This window comes from Rhipicephalus microplus, chromosome 2 (genome assembly GCF_043290135.1).
Source record: "Rhipicephalus microplus isolate Deutch F79 chromosome 2, USDA_Rmic, whole genome shotgun sequence".
In the NCBI taxonomy this organism is placed as follows: domain Eukaryota; kingdom Metazoa; phylum Arthropoda; class Arachnida; order Ixodida; family Ixodidae; genus Rhipicephalus; species Rhipicephalus microplus.
The window spans coordinates 35,256,912-35,276,066 of record NC_134701.1 but is presented as its reverse complement, the minus strand read 5'-3'; the positions used below and the strand labels follow the sequence as shown (position 1 = coordinate 35,276,066).

General features: G+C 45.2%; 1 protein-coding gene across 2 annotated transcripts in view; it reads right to left on the bottom strand.

Annotated features, from left to right (window-relative positions):
• arr (low-density lipoprotein receptor-related protein 6) overlaps positions 1 to 19,155 on the bottom strand; it is a 345,664-nt gene that overhangs the window by 276,841 nt on the left and 49,668 nt on the right. For both annotated transcript variants that reach the window (XM_037420245.2, XM_075886375.1), the window contains exons 4-6: positions 16,937 to 17,045; positions 4,123 to 4,273; positions 3,932 to 4,066 (exon numbers count right to left, since the gene is read on the bottom strand). In XM_037420245.2, coding sequence (XP_037276142.2) covers positions 3,932 to 4,066; positions 4,123 to 4,273; positions 16,937 to 17,045 — 395 coding nt within the window. The remainder of the gene's footprint in view (positions 1 to 3,931; positions 4,067 to 4,122; positions 4,274 to 16,936; positions 17,046 to 19,155) is intronic.

Here is a 19,155-nt window from a genome sequence, read left to right as displayed (position 1 = left end):
TGGGCAGAATCGCGCACCTTCGACTTTGGCCGAAACGATTGCATTTAGTTGCCGAGCGCACAAAGATAACTTCGCTTGCTGGACGGGCGCCGTTTGCGAAAAGAGTGCGCTTTTCAAGCACAGTGAAGTAATGATGACGTGTGGCGCTTTATGGCGCAAGGGCCAATTAATGGCCAAAGAGCGCCATTTCAATGGGTAGAGATGTGGACAATGATATGTTGCGTGGCTGTATAGGGGCCTTAAAATTCCTCGCGATAATGCTGGTAAAAACATAAGTATTAAAATCATGACAGTGCCGTGATATGCATAGTAAAAAAGGGTGAGAAAGGTTTTGCTAATAAAAACGTGTAAAAATATTTGGCACTAGCACAAGTGCCTCATCAGCGCCCTTGTGTCCAAGAGCTGCCAGGCAAGTGCTTTTAAATGTAGTCACTGCAGCAGCAACCTCTCTTAAGAGGTCGCGCTACGCATTGCCTGGGTATATGACATGATAAAAGCGAACATCTTTTAAAAAAGCTAGCACCGATTTATGAGTGAACAGTGGTTCCCTACCGACGAACATTGCAGGGTGTAAAGGTATATGCTGTCGGTAGGGTAATGAAAAGTGGCTTTCTTAGAGTGTCTAGTTGTTTGCACTGGATTAAAATGTGAAGTAACAACACACGCACAGTGAAGTAACAGCTGGGGCACTAGTTAATTCGCACTGATATATGTACCTACGATCATGCTGCATGCACGTTTTTGTTTAAAAGAGAGCGTTAAGTGTTGAGTGGTAAACGTAGTTCATTTGTTGTCGACCTCTGTGTGTTGTTTTCGAGCGTCATTTGTGCATGAGCAGCGCACTACAGGTTTCGATCTGCTTGTCGTTATCAGCGTCACATTCCAAGTTGTTGCTTATCGCATTCATTGCTTTGCCCTTGCGGCGAGACTGGAACTTTTTTAATTTCGGACAACCCTGTTGTCACCACCGAGGGGATGTCGGATAAGGCGCTGATGAAAACTCTCTGAGACCACGGTGATGACAGATCTTCTGAGATCGACTCTGCACACTGGCTGGTACCTTTCGCATTTAGTCGATTACTTCTGCAACACACCGGGGCATTGAATGCAATGCAATGAACGCGATAACAAAAAATTTTAATGCTATAAGAAGTAAGGCTCACAATCAACTCTTTTGGATCCGATATCGCGGAACTACAAAACGCTGGTATGAGCGAATACGGCCGCTCCAGGGAGAGGTGCTCTTTTCACACAGTCCCTTTGCGTTGAAACCGCACTGATACTCGCCAAGATAGCAAGTGCGTCAGCGATCACGACCGCCCTTAAAATTCAATTTCATTATTGTTGCTACCCAAGCGACACCCCCCCCCCCCTCCCCACGTTGTTTCATGCTCGTTCAAGACGGGTGGTTTACTTTCTGTTTGAGCAATCGATGGCAGTTATTACACGAGGGATATGTTATCTTATGCACTTTCCAGGCGATATGAATTGGCCGACTCATTTGAACTCCGATACAGCAACACTTGCACGCTTTTACCCGGTCGTGAAAGGAAAGTTACAATATACGGGGCATGTTGTCAATTCGGACTTGTTACGAAACATGCCTGTGATGGCACAAATCTGCCGAGAGCTTCCATATAAGTACTATGGCATTAATAACATAGTTTTTTTGCTGTAAAATAAGGGTTTTGGATTAGCTGTGCCTTCAGTCCCCCTTTTGTTTAATTTGCACGTTTATTTTCCAAATTTCCGTATCTAACCTGCTTATAACAAAATCCTGCTTATAACAAATTTCTTCGGGAATTTATCAATTTCGTTATACCGTATTTACTCGCGTAATCCTTGCGCTCGCATAATTCTCGCACCCCCCACACGCCCAACAAAAATACTTTTTTTTTTCCTCGAGTAATTATCGCACCCCCGAAAATTGCCACAATAATGTCGTCTGGTCCTTCCAGCTGTTGATGACGATTGCGCCCGCTATCTGGTGCCATCTCTTAGGCAACAAGCGTACTATTATTGCACGGAAATTCAATCCAATCCAAGCCAAGCCAAAGCGGCAAGTGCGTGTTGCGGCATGTTTTGTGTGTTGTGTCGGTAATCTTGTCGCGTTGTGGGGCGATACTGAAGCTACACGGCTGCTTCCAAGTTGAAAATGATTGATCATGTACTAAACAACGGCAACAGGGCCGCCGGTAGGCCCTTCCGAGTCGACGAGTTTTATGTTCGCTGAAAACCACCAAACTGAAAGCCACTAAGCTGAAAGCCACCAAGATGCATTGGGCCTGCCGTGTGCTTAAGATTGAGATTGATGATAAACTTTATTTCTTCAGAAGGAAACTGCGGACGATTCTGTTAAATAGCCATCCGCACAATACTAACATCCTACTCTTACCTTTTGAGGGCTACTGTTGAGTAACGAACGCTACCGCAACGCCCGCAACGCCCACAACCTTTGCGTATGGTATTCTAATTCTCGACTATTTGCTTGCACTTTTTGTGTCTCAAGTAAATCTTGCCTTGTGTTGAACTTGTGCTTTTATTTTTGAGGTAAGTTTTAAATAGTACTTCTCAAAGCTTGCTGTTAGTTGCCGGTGTGAGAATTCTGTGATTTGCGGCCGCTTTTTTTTTTTTTTTTTTTTCACTCTGTACATTTTCGTGGAAAGTTTTCCCCGCGTAATTCTCGCACCCCCCAACTTTGCATCGGGTTTCCGCCAAAGAAAGTGCGAGGATTATGCGAGTAAATACGGTATCAAAGTTTAGCTCTATTGCAACACCAGAGTCTATACGCATATTGAATGCACTCCCACAATAAATGTACCCCCAACTTCAGTCAAAACTTTCTCCCTCCCCTCCTCCGCATAATAAACGCACCCCCCCCCCCCCCCCCGCATTAATCTGCAGCAGTCCCTTGCATGTTGATCTCTCCCATTTTTTTTTTAATAATGACAACCCCCCCCCCGTCAGTAACGCTCCCTCTCTCCTTTCGATTGCTACCGCACGCAGTTCTTTTGTTATTCTTTTGACCTGTGCATGGCATGTCCCATCTTTTTTATTTATTCATGCACCTCAGCGGCTTTATTGAACGGTGCGAGTTGAAAACATCGCAGCTCACAAGCACACAGCATGCGAAGGTCACGAAGCTGCCCATACCAACCAATGTTTGCTTCCTCCAAATAAGAAATTTTAATGCCTAACTACATGTACATGATTTTTGAGTAAGGCGACATGATTTGCTGGAGCGAAGGGCCATCCATCGCTGTCGCATCGCAGGTATGTCACAGGTTAGTGGAAAACCAGAAAAAATCACTTAGTCATTCACAAAAGGAGCATGACGATTTTGGTAACATGGCAGCATCATTGATTCTCGCTTAAGTTGCGATTTGCTCTTCAGGCATGCTATCTGCGCATACTTCAAAGAATGCAAGACAGAGGCTATCTTTTTTGGAGTAACATCTCACGTGGAGAGCGAAGCAGCAGCCGTATGTTGTCATTAATCTTGCTATCGACAGTTTGTTTTGATGCTTTAGTGGTGGCTTGCTGCAATGTCAAAATCATCATTGTGCGAGTTTGTCACAGAGTTTGCAAAGAGCGTCTTAGCGTCAACAATATGACGCACTTTGTGCACGCTTCCAAGCGCCACTCTAATTACAAAGTGTGGTTGCGGTTAAGCAAAAGATTGCAAAAAAAAGAAAGCCACAAAATGCATTTATGAAGTGCATGGGGACAGCTTGCAGAGGATAATGCTATCAACCACATCAGATGCATTGTTTGCTCATCTCAAAAAAAAAATTGCCTCACATAAAAAGCGCACTCCCCAAATTTTTTTCCATTTTTTGGAGAAAAAAAAAAGTATGTTCATTACATCAGAATATACAGTAGTTTGCCTCTCCAGACCTACATTTGCTGATTCCAAACAAGGAGAACCAACCTTGAGCACAGGTGCGTGAGTCATTAAGAAGACGCACGCCAGTTGGACAGGCACAGCTATAGAAGGGCGCCTCGGACGACACCAGGCAGAGATGAGAGCAGCCACCGTTGTTGTAGCTACACTGGGAGCCCTCACCTGCATATTTCTCCGATGAGTGCAAGTGTAGCAAGCAGACAACCCAAAGTACCAACCCTTGGGTTGTCGCAGAGCACTGTACGCCTGGATGTCCATGGGATCCAGCTCTCCTACCAGCACTGTGCGCTTGTGCGCCCCGGTCTGCTTCGAGCACGACAGCACTGCCCGTAGCTGCCAATCGGTCCAGTAGAGGGTGTCCCCCAAAACCTGCATGCATGGTGGCATGCACTCTGAAGATGAAAGTTCAGCCTTCTATCTACCTGCATTTTATGGCACTACTGTACACTCAACACCTGGCTATATTTCCCTGCACGTTATGCAGGAATTTTCTGTTACCACTGCTATGAGGTGCTATTAAGGGGGGACACGGGTTGTGGAGACCAAAAAATTGCGAAAAAACTGTTTTTTTTTAATTGCGTTTTTGAAATCTACAGCTACTAGTGCACTTATACCATGAATTTCATGCCTATATTATTTCATTATTTTAGCCGCTAAGACCCTTTATATGGCGCTTTCTAGCTAAATCTGAGCTGAAATCAGCGTTGAAATCGTACACTTTTCGTGACGCACCCCTGCCTTTTCATGTGTGCCAGCGCGGTCCCCTTGGTCTCATTTCAGAAACCCGTCTTTCGCTTTCATATTCCTGCCACAATGGGTCCAATTCAACCATTGGCAGCTTGTAAAATGAGCAGCAAAAAGAAGTATCAGAGCGCCTTCCTATTCACTACTTCGCGCACGTGACTTGAGCTTGCCTCTCTTTTGGTAGAGGCTCCTGGCTTCGTCTGCTCCGGGTATTGGACGCGCGCCATTTTGCCTCAGTGTCAGCGGAGAAGTTTCATGATGTCAAATCCCGAGCCCGAATTGCGCACGCGGCACAACTTTGGTGCGAAAAAGGTGCGAAGGACGCTAGCAGCGAATTTCAAGAAGCGCTCCGTGATACAGCAAAACTCCCGAGACACTACACTCTCCGCGTCCTATGGCGAAATCGTCGACGCTACCACGGAAGGCCTAGCTACCGCATCAGTTGTCACGGAGCCTGTGCAAAGTCTGTCGGCCGCGGAGCCTTCGAACAGCGGTCGCGTGCGTCTAGATACTATCTATCGGCAGCAATCTGACTTGAAAGAAGACCGAGCTAAAGCCGAAGATGAGTTATCGGAGTTGATGTTCGCTGCAGCGACGGTGCCGACGAAGCAGCTCGGCCGCCTGATGGAACCACGTTCACGATTATAGATTTGGACACAGTGAACAGCACTTTGTTGGCATTTGCGAAGTGCAAGGCACGCAACGCAGAACTGCAGATTGTCCGCCACGACCGGGAATTCGGACTCGCCGTGAAGTTGCGTTTTGTGTGTTCGACCTGTGGGGAGACTGCGTCGTTGTAGAACTCGCCGCGCGTACGTAGCGATGAACGCACGAAACCTTTTGCTGTGAACGTTTTGGCCGCGCATGCCATGCAGGCAACAGGGAACAGACAGACCGCGCTGAATGATGTGCTCTTGTTGATAGGCATCAGCCGTTGGGGTCGTCACTTGAAAATGTGGCAACACTACGCGAGGACGAAGTCGGCACCCGCGGCCAATCATGCTGCACGCAATTTGATGAGTGACTGCGCGCGGTCGGTTCGCGAACTTTACGCCAAACTTAATATAGGCCACATAAGAAACATCGCAGTGTCGTTTGATGGGTCATGGATAACTCGCCGTCATTCGTCGCATATCGGTGTCGGCCCCGTCATTGAATTGTTCAGTGGGCTGGTGCATGACTTCGTTGTTTTGAGCAACTTTTGTGCTGGATGCGAGTTGGGCCCAAAGAAAGGTGACCCTTCGTATGCAGCGTGGAAGGAACATCATTAGTGTCAGAAAAACAGTGACAAGAAGGCTGAGGAAATGGAGGTTGAGGCTACCCTCATCCTCTTCAGGAGGTTACTTGAGCAGCACAACCTGCGCTACACCACGGTGCTTTGTGACGGAAACAGCCGCAGTTACCTTGCGCTAATACAAGATAAGGTTTATGGGTATATCCCAGTGGAAAAAGAGGACTGCATTAATCATGTCCAAAAGCATATGGGCACTGCTTTGCGCAACTTGATTGCAAAACACAAAGGCCCTGGCGTGAGAGTCTTGGGGGAAAGGGCCACTTGACAGGAGACCTGATCTCCAAGCTCACCAATTATTATGGATGGGCTCTGAAGACACACAGTGGTGATGTTGATGCTATGCACACAGCAGTGATAACCACTTATCATCACATCACGTCCAATGATGATGTGGCAAACCCCACTCTGTGCCCACCTGGTCCAAATTCCTGGTGCAAACAAAATGCGGCAAAGGCCAAGGGGGAGCCCATTCCCAAACATCGTCGAAAGCTGCCTCCACATGACTGCCATGCCTAACTTCCCATTTATGAGCGCTTGTCAGACAGAAAGCTGTTGCAACAATGCCAGTGAGGGAAAACCCAAGATAACAACGAATGCCTGCATTCAATGATCTGGGCGCTGGCACCAAAGGAGCGACATGCTTCGCTATTCACGATGGAGACAGCTGTGGCAGAAGCAGTGCTCAAGTTCAATGCAGGCTATAAAAAGGCATCAGAGGACATTATGAAAGAGCTGAGCCTAAACCCCAGCAGCTGGCAAAGCCGCAGCCGCATGGCTGAAAAGGATCGACGATGCACGGCAGCATCAGTCAAGAAGCGACAAGCAATGAAGAACATGCACCAGCCCCTGGAAAAGTGCCACACAGGGACTCATAGTGAAAAGGACTACATGCCCAGTGCATACTGAGCATTTTCAAGTGCAGTTATGTAAATGAATGCGTTTATTTCTTTTTCTTAGTTTTCTGAAAACATGCCTTTTGGTGACTTTACTAGTTTGTCGGGTTGATATCTTGCAATCTAGAACAGCTAGAGCAATAATTTTTTTATTAATGTAAAGTCCAATCTGTGTATTACAAAGTGCTGAGAGCAGAATTTCCATTTGCTGCCCATATAAATTTAGAAGGTATTAAATTTCTTTGTATGTGATAGCCATGACATGACTCCTGAACTTTCATCATCTGCAGAATGACTAGTTTTTATTTAATTTAATATCTGCTTACAGCATTGCACTTATTGCTAATTGCACTGTCTAGCTATGCAATAATATTTACTTTTTGATAAGCACTTTCTTTATTGTCTCTGAAAACAATAGAGTGGCAGCATTGTGTATCTTCTAAATTATTTGACATACAATGAAAATTTTTACATATTTGAAATCAGCAGGAGAAACTACATAAGCAAGTATATTTTCATCATGTTTGGTCCACAAATACTGAAAATATCTCTGCACACCATGTTCCCCCTTAAGGACATTGAAACACTTTTATGGAATGGTAGCTCTGCAAAATAAAAGTAGCACTCATTACACGCAATGAATTAGGAAAATCATTAATTTTTTATTAAATAATCATCTGTAAATTCAGTCACTAAGAGACTATCCATCTTATTCGGAGTCCGAATGAGTCAACAGCTCCTAAATTTCTTAGTTTTTCAAATAGCGGGAGCACATGGCATGCCGACTCGGCGGGGCTGGGCTGCTCAGACCCTGGAACGAGACGCAAGTCGACCCTGATTATACTATGCGCTACCTCTGAAGTACAAAAGTTTTCTACAAGTTAGATATGTTTATGCAGACCCTCCGCAGGCACATTAGTAATTCTCAAAAGTTTTCTCCGCAGTAGCTCGGAGTGATTTAAAAAGGCAAAACAAGTATACTCAGGATTGGCAAGACTTGTGGGTATGTCGTCCTCCGAGTTCTCTCGGCATTGGCTGTGAAAGGGTTTGAGGGACCCTCAAACACTTCTGAACGTCTCACTGCTTTACATTTTTTACTAGAAGCAGGTTGTGTAAGAGGTTAGTGCAGCAAGTTCAGCAATAAGGACATGCAGTCCAAAGTCACTCAGCCTATAACGTTGAAAACAAAATAATAAGAACACCTACCCTCCACTCAAACTTTATGGGGTCACTTCACCCCCATTTCATTCATCACTGAGACGGCAAGGCACAGCGACTATAATGAGCTGAATTGGTACGGGACACTACGATCTACCTAGTTGTGCACGAGCGACAGGCGGCTACGCAGAGCCTTAGGCCTAATGAGTCGCTTGACAACTATTGGCATCCGCCCAGCCTAGATGCAGAAGAGGCAAGGGGACATCACCTCCGTAAGGTGGCCCTACTCGCTCGCTGCACACAGCACCTTACTGAGCGATTGGATGCCCACCGTCCAGGGCAACGCCACGCTCCCTAAGCCAAAAGATAGAAGAATCTATGTACAGAAACTCGCACCACCTACAAGGCTTCCGTACTGACTCACTTCGGGCTTGGCCTACAATTTACGTGCGTCTTCCTCACCCAAGAATACGGACCACATGGCTCTCATACCAACAACTTAATAGTGTTCTCAAAAAACAGCAAAAAAAAAAAAAACTTGCGAGATGAAAAAAAAAAAAACTCAACTAGCCAACAAGTTCCAACACACTGCCGCAACTGATCTTCAATATCTCAACAAAGCACATCCTGAAAGTCCTCCCTAGGTCTACTCTACTCCGGCTTAAAACAAAAGTATTGTTCTGGACTGCGAAAAGTGTCGTGCGAAAGAGCTCCAAGTTGGACAGCCAGTGTGGGCGGCTCTCAGAACAGACAGACACAGCAGACGCAGTTGGACCAAACCAAACAAGCCATTAGTTCAATTTTAAGTAGACGAGCAGCAATGGCTTAGTGGTTAGAACATCAGCCTCTCATGCAAGAGGTCTGTGGTTCAAATCTTGGTGCCGCGCAGTTCCCAACCAGATTAAAAAAAAAAAAAATCTGCATGGTGATGGAACTGCATTGCAGGGCCTAGGGTGCGGCCTCATTGGTGACCACCGCCGGTAAAGCACTCCTTCACCAGAAAAGGATTGGCCACCCTGGTGCAGTATCTGGCCACTACCTCCCACATGCATACATCAATTAACTCACGTCCCTCAATCCCCAGTGGCTGCGAAGCAACTGACCACGGCGGCGGTCAGATCTGCAACGCGACAGAAAGTGCTAAGAATCTCTGGGTGCTGACAGGCTGCCACTGGAACCTGAACTTGGCAACGCTTACCTCTAGAACCTCATCTAGTGAGGCAAGCCTAGCTGTACTATTCGAGGAGCTAGAGGGTGCTAAATGGGATATAATAAGGCTCAGTGAGGTTAGGAAAACAGGTGAGGCCTATACGGTGCTACAGAATGGGCACGTCCTTTGCTATCGGGGCTTGGCTGACAGAAAAGAACTGGGATTGGGGCTCCTTATTCACAGAAATATAGCTGGCAACATAGAGAAATACTATAGCCTTAATGAAAGGGTGGTAGGTATCGTAATTTAACTCAGTAAGAGATACAAGATGAAGGTGATGCAGGCTTATACGCCTACATCCAGCCATGATGACGCTTCAGTTGAAAGCTTCTATGAAGACGTAGAATCGGCAATAAGTCAGGTAAAAAACAGTATACTATACTGATGGGAGACTTCATTGCCAAGGTAGAGAAGAAGCAGGCTGGAGACCAGGCAGTAGGAGATTACTGCATCGGTACTAAAAATGCCAGAGAGGAGCTACTAGTAGCATTCGCAGAGCGCAATAATTACGGATCTTGAATACCTTCTACCGAAAATGAGAGAACGGTAAGTGGATATGGAGGAGCTCTAATGGCGAAAGTAAGAACGAAATAGATTTATATTAAGTGCACACACAGGCATCGTGCAGGATGTGGAAGTGGTTGGCAAGGTACGACGCAGTAACCATAGAATGGTACGGTCTTGAATTCGTATAAACTTAAAGAAGGAACGGCAGAACCTGATATGCAAGAAGCCAATGAATGAGCTAACACTGAAAGGAAAAATACAGGAATTCAGAGTCTCGCTTCAGAATAGGTACTCGGCTCTTATCGAGAAAGCCAGCCTTAGCATTGACATAATGAATGATAATCTGACGAGTATCATTACGAAGTGTGCAGCGGAGGTATGGTAGTTAGACAAGACACTGGCAAGCTGTCCCAGGAAACGAAGGATCTCATTAGGAAGCGCCAAAGAATGAAAGCCTCAAATACAACAGACAAAATAGAGTTGGCAGAGCTATCAAAGTTGATTAAGGGGAGATGCGGGTCGAAAAACGCAAGTTTTTTTTTTTTTCAAAATTACCGATTTTTTTATTTTTGCCTGTTTTGATAAGATTAGTACCTCTATTGTTATGAAAAAAAAAATACAGATCGAGACTTAACTGGAAATGCTTTAAAATTGCATCTAAAGAGCACAAGCTGCCTGTTAAAAGGTCCAAAGTGTGCAGTCTTCGAGCACCTTGCCGCCGATAATGCGCCGCCACTCGCCATTGTTGATCGCATGAGTGGAAGAGTCGAGCCTAACTTTTCAAATCATAACAGTTTCCCTCGCTAATGCAGCGCAAGAAATAATAAAAAGAAGCACGCTTCTGCGCGTTTTTCGGCGCCGTGACTGGCTTATCACGTGTTACGGATCGGAGATTGCCATTGGCCGCTGCGCGCCTGTATGTGCTGTGAAACCTATTTGCGGGGTCCATGTCTTGTCGAGCAGCGCAGCTGAACAATGCTTTTTTTCATGTAATTATCTCCATTATGAATGAAAAATGGAATTGCTCGCAAGCGAAAGCCGTTGTGCAGCGTGCTCTGTAGGAATAAGCTACGAGCAGCTGGTCTGATTTGCGGCAGTTAATTTTTTGGCTTGCAAAAGCCAATGCGTCAAAAGTTACTCACACCCGTCAGCCGGAAAGTTCGTGATGCGGCAATGGATGACGTCAGCGCCAATCTTGCAAGGTTGAAAGAGCTCGCAGTGAGAGAACTTAGCAGGGACAACATTGCCATTATGTACGATGGTATGTGGCACAAACATGGCCGCAAAATGGCATGACACTGAACTTAGTTTGGATTTGGCAGTCCTGTCGATTTTCTTTCTAGCTTTCAGTTGGCACAAGGCTCTGCCAGATGTAGCGGAAGTTTGGCAAGCATTTCATGGCCCTGTCTGTGAGCGAAATGTCTGTGAGGAGTCGGCTCGAAGATGACGAGAGGGACAAACTCATGATTCTGGCGTATTTTAGTCGCAGTGGCCACTACAAGAAAGATTGTTCTGTTTGGTGTGAAAATTTCATCAGATTTAATGATATCTTTCATAAATAAAAACTCAATTTTAACTTTAAAACTTGTTTTTCTCAAAACGCAAATTTTGCCATTTTTTTCAATGTGCCCCTCCTTTTTCGAGCACTTTTAGTGCTCGGGTCTGCATAAAATTTTGCTCAGATGTTTTCCAAAGTATGACAAATGCAATTATCTAGTTTGAATTCCAATATTTTATTGAATAATAAAAAAATGTATGTAAACCTTTACTAGGGTAGGTGAAATGTAGTTTTTTTACATCTATTATTTTTCACGTATTACATATTTTGTATGTGTTTCCTAATTAGTTATTTGCATTCTACACTTTATTTGAAACATTATGAACTATGAATAGTAAAAATTACAGAAGTTTAGGGATAAAAAGAGGGGGGGAAAGGGTTAAGGTTTTCACTTTTTCATGTTGCAGAGCTAAACGTATGCAACTTGCAAGAAAACTAATTATATATTTGAAATCAGCATAAAAAGTTCCACAAACAGCTAAAGTTTCATTGCTCTAGGGTGAATATTTAAAAAGAAGTGTCTTCGAGTAGCATCTCCCCTTAATAAGCGTAAAGTATGCAATGTAAGAAGGTATAACATGAAGAGAACTGAACTCGCTCTGAAGAACAGAGGAAGCGTCAAAGCAGTGAAGAGGAAACTTGTGATAAGCAAAAATCAGATGTATGCACTAAGAGACAAAGAAGGTAAACTATTTAATAATATGGATAAGATAGTTGAAATAGCGGGGAAGTTTTACAGAGATCTGTATAGTAGTTGGAACAACCATGACTTTACTATAAGAACTAGTAGTAACCCACATGACACCGCACCAGTAATTATAGAAGAAGTCAGAAAAGTCCTGGAGAGCATGCAAGGAGGCAAAGCTGCTGGTGAGGATCGGGTAACATTGGATCTCCTGAAAGATGGAAGACAGATTGTGTTAGAAAAACTAGCCACCCTGTTTACAAGGTGTATCTTGGTGGGAAGAGTTCGAGAATCTTCGAAGAATGCTATTATCATTTTAATACACAAGAAAGGAGATGATAAGGACTTGAAGAATTACAGGCCGATCAGCTTGCTCTCCGTTGTATACAAGCTATTTACACAGGTACTTGCTAACAGAATTAAGGCAACATTACAATTCAATCAACCAAAGAGACAAGCGGGATTTCGAACAGGCTACTAAAAAATCGACCACATTCATGCTATAAACCAAGCAATAGAGAAATGCTCAGAATACAGCCAACCACTATACATAGCCTTTATAGATTACGAGAAGGCATTTGATTCAGTAGAAATATCAGCAGTCATGCAGACACTGCGAAATTAGGGCGTCGACGAAGCCTATATAAACATCCTGGAAGAAATCTACAGGGGATCAACTGCTACCATAGTGCTTCATAAAGAAAGCAGCAGAATACCAATCAACAAGGGTGTAAGGCAGAAGGATACAATCTCCCCAATGCTATTTACCGCGTGCTTACAGGAGGTTTTCAGAGGCCTAGAATGGGAAGAGTTGGGAATAAGAGTTAATGGAGAGTACCTTAGTAACCTGCACTTCGCCGATGACATTGCATTGCTGAGTAACTCGGGGAACGAATTTCAACTCATGATTACAGAGTTAGAAAAGGAGAGCAGAAAGGTGGGTCTTAAAATCAATCTGCAGAAAACGAAAGTAATATGCAACAACCTTGGAAGAGAGCAGCCCTTTGAGGTAGATAATAGTGCACTTCAAGTTGTAAAAGACTATGTCTACTTAGGGCAGGTAATAACCGCGGAACCGAACCACGAGATTGAAGTAACGAGAAGAATAAGAATGGGGTGGAGCACATTTGGCAAGCACTCTCAAACCAAGACAGGTAGATTGCCACTATCCCTCATAAGGGAGGTATATAAGAGCTGCTTCTTGCCGGTACTTAGCTATGGAGCAGAAACCTGGAGAATTACAAAGAGGGTTCATCTTAAATTGAGGACAACGCAGCGAGCAATGGAAAGAAAAATGGTAGGTGTAACCTTAAGAGACAAGAAGAGAGCAGAGTGGATTAGGGAACAAACGGGGGTTAAGGAAATCATAGTTGAAATCAAGAAGAGGAAATGGACATGGGCCGGGCATATAGCGCATAGACAGGGTAACCGCTGGTCATTAAGGGTAACTAACTGGATTTCCAGAGAAGGCAAGCGGGTTAGGGGGAGACAGAAAGTTAGGTGGGCAGATGAGATTAAAAAGTTTGCAGGTATAAAATGGCAGCAGCAAGCACAGGACCGAGTTGGCTGGCGGAACATGGAAAAGGCCTTTGTCCTGCAGTGAACGTAGACAGGCTGATGATGATGATGATGGCATAGACGAGCGTAACCGAATCACATACGCTGCTAGTGACACGCTAAACACACATCCTTATACAATGTTCCAATATGTTTATTGCACATGCAAAAGAAGGCATCTCACAAATGCCTTCATTTCAATATACTAATATGTAGCACTTCTGCATAAATCGATCTCAGCACTGCTGTTATGACGAGCTTCATTCAGCCCAGTGTAGACTGTAAGCAGCACAACTACGTCATACAGGCCGGGCTTCTGAATAAGAAAGCTAGAGGCATGAACACTTTAGGTGCCAGCGAAACGTTCACTTACAATATATGCATTAAGAAGTAGATTCATTATTAAATCTGTCACAAATGCAATGATCGAAATCGAAAAAGCCTTTATTTATATCAAGTGCTGCTACGCGGACAGCTTCAACTACAATGTTGCTTCATGTAGTGGCATTCAGCTGTGATTGAAGGTAACGGTAGCAATTAAATGTCTAGATCATCGTATCTGTGATTGTTGCATCAATACACCGATGATTCTAAATTTTGATAGAAAAATATTACCCGAGCCGAAATAGAAATAAAGTGCCAATGTCACACGGTCGCTTTCAATGGCGATCACTTATATCAGAACATCTAGTCTGCTATCTTTGTCTGCGTCAAAAACCCGTGATGTCTGGTGGAGGTGCTTCCCGGCCCCTGCCAACGCATGGGCTGGGAAGCCCCTTCACCAGACGTCACGGGGTCGTGACCCAGACAAAGGAAGCAGACTAGATGTTCTGATGAAACTGTTTTTTCGTCCAAACATGTGGCCACGTAAAAGAAAAAAGAGTGTACAGCTATACACTGGCACTGATAGCCACGAACAAAGCGTCAGCCGTCGATCAACTGACAAGTGGTGAAGCGCGTCGGCATTTACCCACATGCCACCATATATTCTAGCGACATCGCTCACGGTCACGTAGGTTCTAGAATAATCTGTAATGTTTGCAAAGTGGGAGTCATTTTAAGAAAATAATCTACGGCAGACCGGAAGCTTTTTGGTTTGCAGTAAGCATTACTGACAGTGAAACGGGGCGATAACAAAACTTAAGGAGGGAAAGTGGCAGTATCAACAAGATTATACGCGCTGTTATGGCACATAAGTAGTCTTACAGCCTTGCCTCAGTTTGTTTTGTTTGTTTTTTTTTTTTTCGCGAAGGTCACTCTGGTGGCTGCGAGGGCCCCTCAGGTGCGGTAACAAGGAACCACGTCACTGTTCAGTCGTACACACTTGATCATCAATTCCAGCGACTTTCTAGCAGGTTTAAAGTCTTTTCTTTTAACTGCAGCGACAAATTTTGGAGCCATCTTCTTAGGCCAAGAAAACTTGTGAAAAGCGACCTGATCCCGACCAAAAGTGCTGCGACAGCCATATGCCGTGCAGTAATCCAGTCTCGCAAGTCCATTTTGACCCAGCGGAAACATAACTAGTGAATGTCGGATGGCAAAAATCTAATCAGAAGAAGAGAACAGAGCAATGGCGAGAAATCCCTACGAACTGGCAGGACTGTTGCTTTGCTAGGCAGCAGATTGCAGGAGAAATGATGCACAATCTTGAAGTAAAGAAGCTGAGCTGACTGAGTGACGCAGGCGACCCGACAGCTCGATTCTTACAATGACGTCACCTCCCCACGTGTCCATCTCTCCCACGCTCCACCCCTGCACTGGGCACGCACTAGGTAGGGACATTCCTGTGGTCAATGTTTGCGTGCTTATAGCACTGTTGTTTGATAGAAAATTTATGGTGACCCCGCTCTTAACTGCAGCGGACGATCACCGCGGGTTCACGCTTAGCGAGCCACAGGGTCGCTACTCCGTTTACTCGCGTGTAGCGCACCGCTCCACGCGCGCTCAACTAATAAGGCGTTTAGCGCGGCGCGGCAAACAGAACAGTGTTCTAATGCAAAACACAACACTTTATTGCCACTGGCGGCACCCCGAACAACAGTACAACGTCCGTTCCCGGGACGCGGGTAGCAAAGGCACCCGCACGCGGACGTTCACAATAAGGGGAAAAACCGCGAGCACGTCGCAGCTGGCAATGGCGAGCTTTGACACGCCGGTCGGGAAAAGGTCCCTCGCGGCTATGCTGCGCACTCTCACGATGGCCAATGGACCTGGTCACGAGTGTTAGGGCAAACCTCGTACGCGTAAGGCCTACGGCAAGTGCGGCTCGTGGTACGACCACTTCAAGCACTAGGCACCGCTGTGGGCTTAGCGTACGCTACCGAAGCTAGCACTAAAGTAAACACGCCTGCCGAGGTGCGCAAGGCCACCCCAGGCAGGCTACAGTCCGGCGATTCCCAAAGGGGACGCGGACGAAGGAAAACACGTGCTTACCCGGCGCTGTCCACGGAGAAAAGAGCGCTCCCTCGGCGCGCGCGTACCGCGTGCCGTGCCCGCACGTGGCGCCATCTATCGCCACGTGGTGTTAACAGAGCGGGAAAGCAAAAGGGTGTGGCCGTGTGGCGGAATGCCCGCGAAATGGTCGCGGGCGCGCCTCAGATCCCCACAAATTAAAGAAAAAAAGCATAGGCATGTTGCGAGAGGTCGCAGATACCAAACGCACAATAAATTCCTGAATGCAATACCACTTCAGTGTCCCTTTAGGAAATTTTTTTTCGTACAGGAAAAGGGACAGAAATGTGGCCAAACACAAAACTTGCAACGTGTGCCCTGCGGCCACGGACTCGCAAGCAGCTGCCGGGTAATAAATAGTATGCTGGTGCAGTGGCAGAAAAAGAAAAAAATGGCAGCTATGAGTGATCGTAACTTGTAGAATTGTAGTTACCTGAGGGATGTGGGGGGGTCACCAAGGGTCAGGGGTGTCAATGACGCTAGGAAGGTGATGGCTCATGCAAGCTTCAAAATATACCTTCCAAGCTATGTTTGCTGTTGATATTTTGCAAACGTTCAACAAAAGTTCACAAGAATTGACCCTGTGGGCAACCTGGGTCGCCGCATTTCGTGTCAGTACTCCATAAATATTTCTGGCTGTTACCAAGAGAGAGTGACGATCTGGGGGCTCATGAGGACAATAGTGCATGCACACTGTCAACCTGTTTTTTTGCCCTCTTTATTAAGTACCCAGCCCAACCATGAACTTCTACTAGGATGGGACTTTTTACATGTAGAAACAACCAAGGAACTTGTTCTCTGCCTCTTCGGGTGGCTTGACACCCTAAATAACTACTGTCCACTGCAGCAGACGAGCTGTAAAAATCAACAATACAAATTTTTTCCACATTTGGGGTGAATTCCTCAACAAAAAATATTCAAAAAGAGACATCTGACATGGCCTTGATAGGGAAAAAAGAATGTAAGCAGGTTCACCGTCAGAGCAAAGGGCAGTGAGAGGGAGCCATGAATGACTACTGCCCGGCCTTCACCATCATAGTCCATAGAAGAGATCAGCTTCAGCTTTGCATCCACCCAGTAGATCCTGCATTAGACGGTCGGTTAGAATTGCTTAAAGGTTAGGCAGTGAATTTGACTTGCCATACAAATCTACTGTATATAGAGATGGCTCAAAGCAAGTATAAAGCTGAGCCAATTCTGATAAGATATTAAAGTCATTTTTCCTTAAAAGGCATCTGACATCGGCATTACCTTGAAATCAGTTTACAATACTAATTCTGGTGACTTCACACATCAGTCTGGCTATTTGCCCAGAGATCGAGCGTAGTCGTCACTTTGTGGCCACTGGCTTAACGGTCAGACTCCGGTGGCACCCACTCTGCATTTCAGTCATTTTTTGCTGATGCGCTACGCTTACTGCGCTTATCATATTGATGTGAATTGTATTGCATTAGAAAGCTTACGTTCTCCACTTTCTAATGACAGCTAGTATTGTCGCTTAGTCCGAAGCGGTATAGCACAGCAATGAAAACAGCGTTCTTGCTGTACAAGCCTTCGTTCTACTGGCAGTGCAGCAAAACAGTTCAATATAACCAAATTAAATTTCCTGAGCCTCTTAATAAAGCATTATGCGAAGTTTCTATGAAGAGATATTGCAAGTAAATCTATTAGAAGGTAATGCAGGCTCCAATCAAAATGGGCAGAACAATGCAAGTTTATGAGTAAACAACTTTTTTTCTTTTTTTTTTTTGTGCATTTAATGAGTGTCAAGGCTACAATGTCTACAAGAAGTTGTTTTGCGTTTTGGCAAATATTTTATGAATTATTACTCCTTGAATTCAGCAATTCGGCAAGAAAGATACAGCCGCTAGTCATGTTGTGTGAGTTTCTTTGTCCTTTCTTTTTCCGCACTGCTTCCAGTTATTTGCATCCAAAGATGCTGTGCTTGCCAACGCCGCGGTCTTTTCGAGTCAACATTGCTGCTTGCCTCTTCGCTGACTTCTTTGTCACTGTCTTCAAAGAGTTCGCAATTTTTGGTGCCATCAAGCACATTGTATACGCCGCACTTCTTAAAAGAGCGCACAATCAAAGTTTCCGGGTTGTCGTCTCATGCTGCAGGCTCTCCAGCGTCTCACTTTTTTTTCATCCACTTTAAGTCCCATTCAGCTTGGACATGGCATGACGACTCCGCTGCTAAGATAACTTTTTTTTTTATAAGCATCACTATATAGTCACCACCTGTGTGGCACCATTGAGCTGCACCACACACTTGAAGCGCGACACAAAATGACAAACGGCTCGCCTCAACACTCGCCACAAAAATCAAAATGGGGCCTCACATGTGTACATAAGCCTGGTGTTGTAGGGCTATACAGTTAAGCCTGGATATAACGAAAGTGATAAATTCCCGAAAAAATTCGTTTCGTATAAAGCGGATTTCGTTATATGCAGGTTCGGTGCGAAAATTCTGAAAATAAACGTGCAAATTGACCAAAAGGGGGACTGAAGGCAGAGCTAACCCAGAACACTCATATTACAGTAAAAAACTGCGTTATTATTGCGATAGCAATTATATGGACGCTCTCGACGGGTTTTTGCCGTCGCTGCCATGTTCCATAACAAGTCCAAATTGATAACATGCCCCCGTGCATCGCAACTTTCGCGAGCGAGTAAAAGCGTGCGAGCGCTGCTGAAGCAGACATCAAATGAGTCAGCCTATCCCTATCGCCTGGAAAGTGCATAAGATAACACCTCCCGCGTGATAGAACTGCCATCAAATGTTCAAACAGAAATTAAACCACCCGTCTTAAACGAGCATGAAACAACGCGGGTAAGGAGCAGGGGAGTCGCTCGAGTAGCAATGATGAACTTGGAGTTTAAGGGCGATCGCTGGCGTGCTTGCTATCGCGGCGAGTATCAGTGCGGCTTCAATGCGAACCGACTGTGTGAAGAGAGCACTTCTCCCTGAAGCAGCTGTATTTGTTCACACCAGCGTTTTGTAGGAGTTCTGCGATAGCGGATCTAAAAGAACTGGCTGCCAGCCTTACTTCTTAAAACATAAATATACTATCCCTTTCATTGCATTCCATTCAATGCGCCGTCGTGATGTTGCCAGAACCAATCAGCTAATCGCGAAGGCTACCAGCCTGCGCACTCGCGGCGAAAGACGAAAGCATGTGATGAGTTGACCTCCG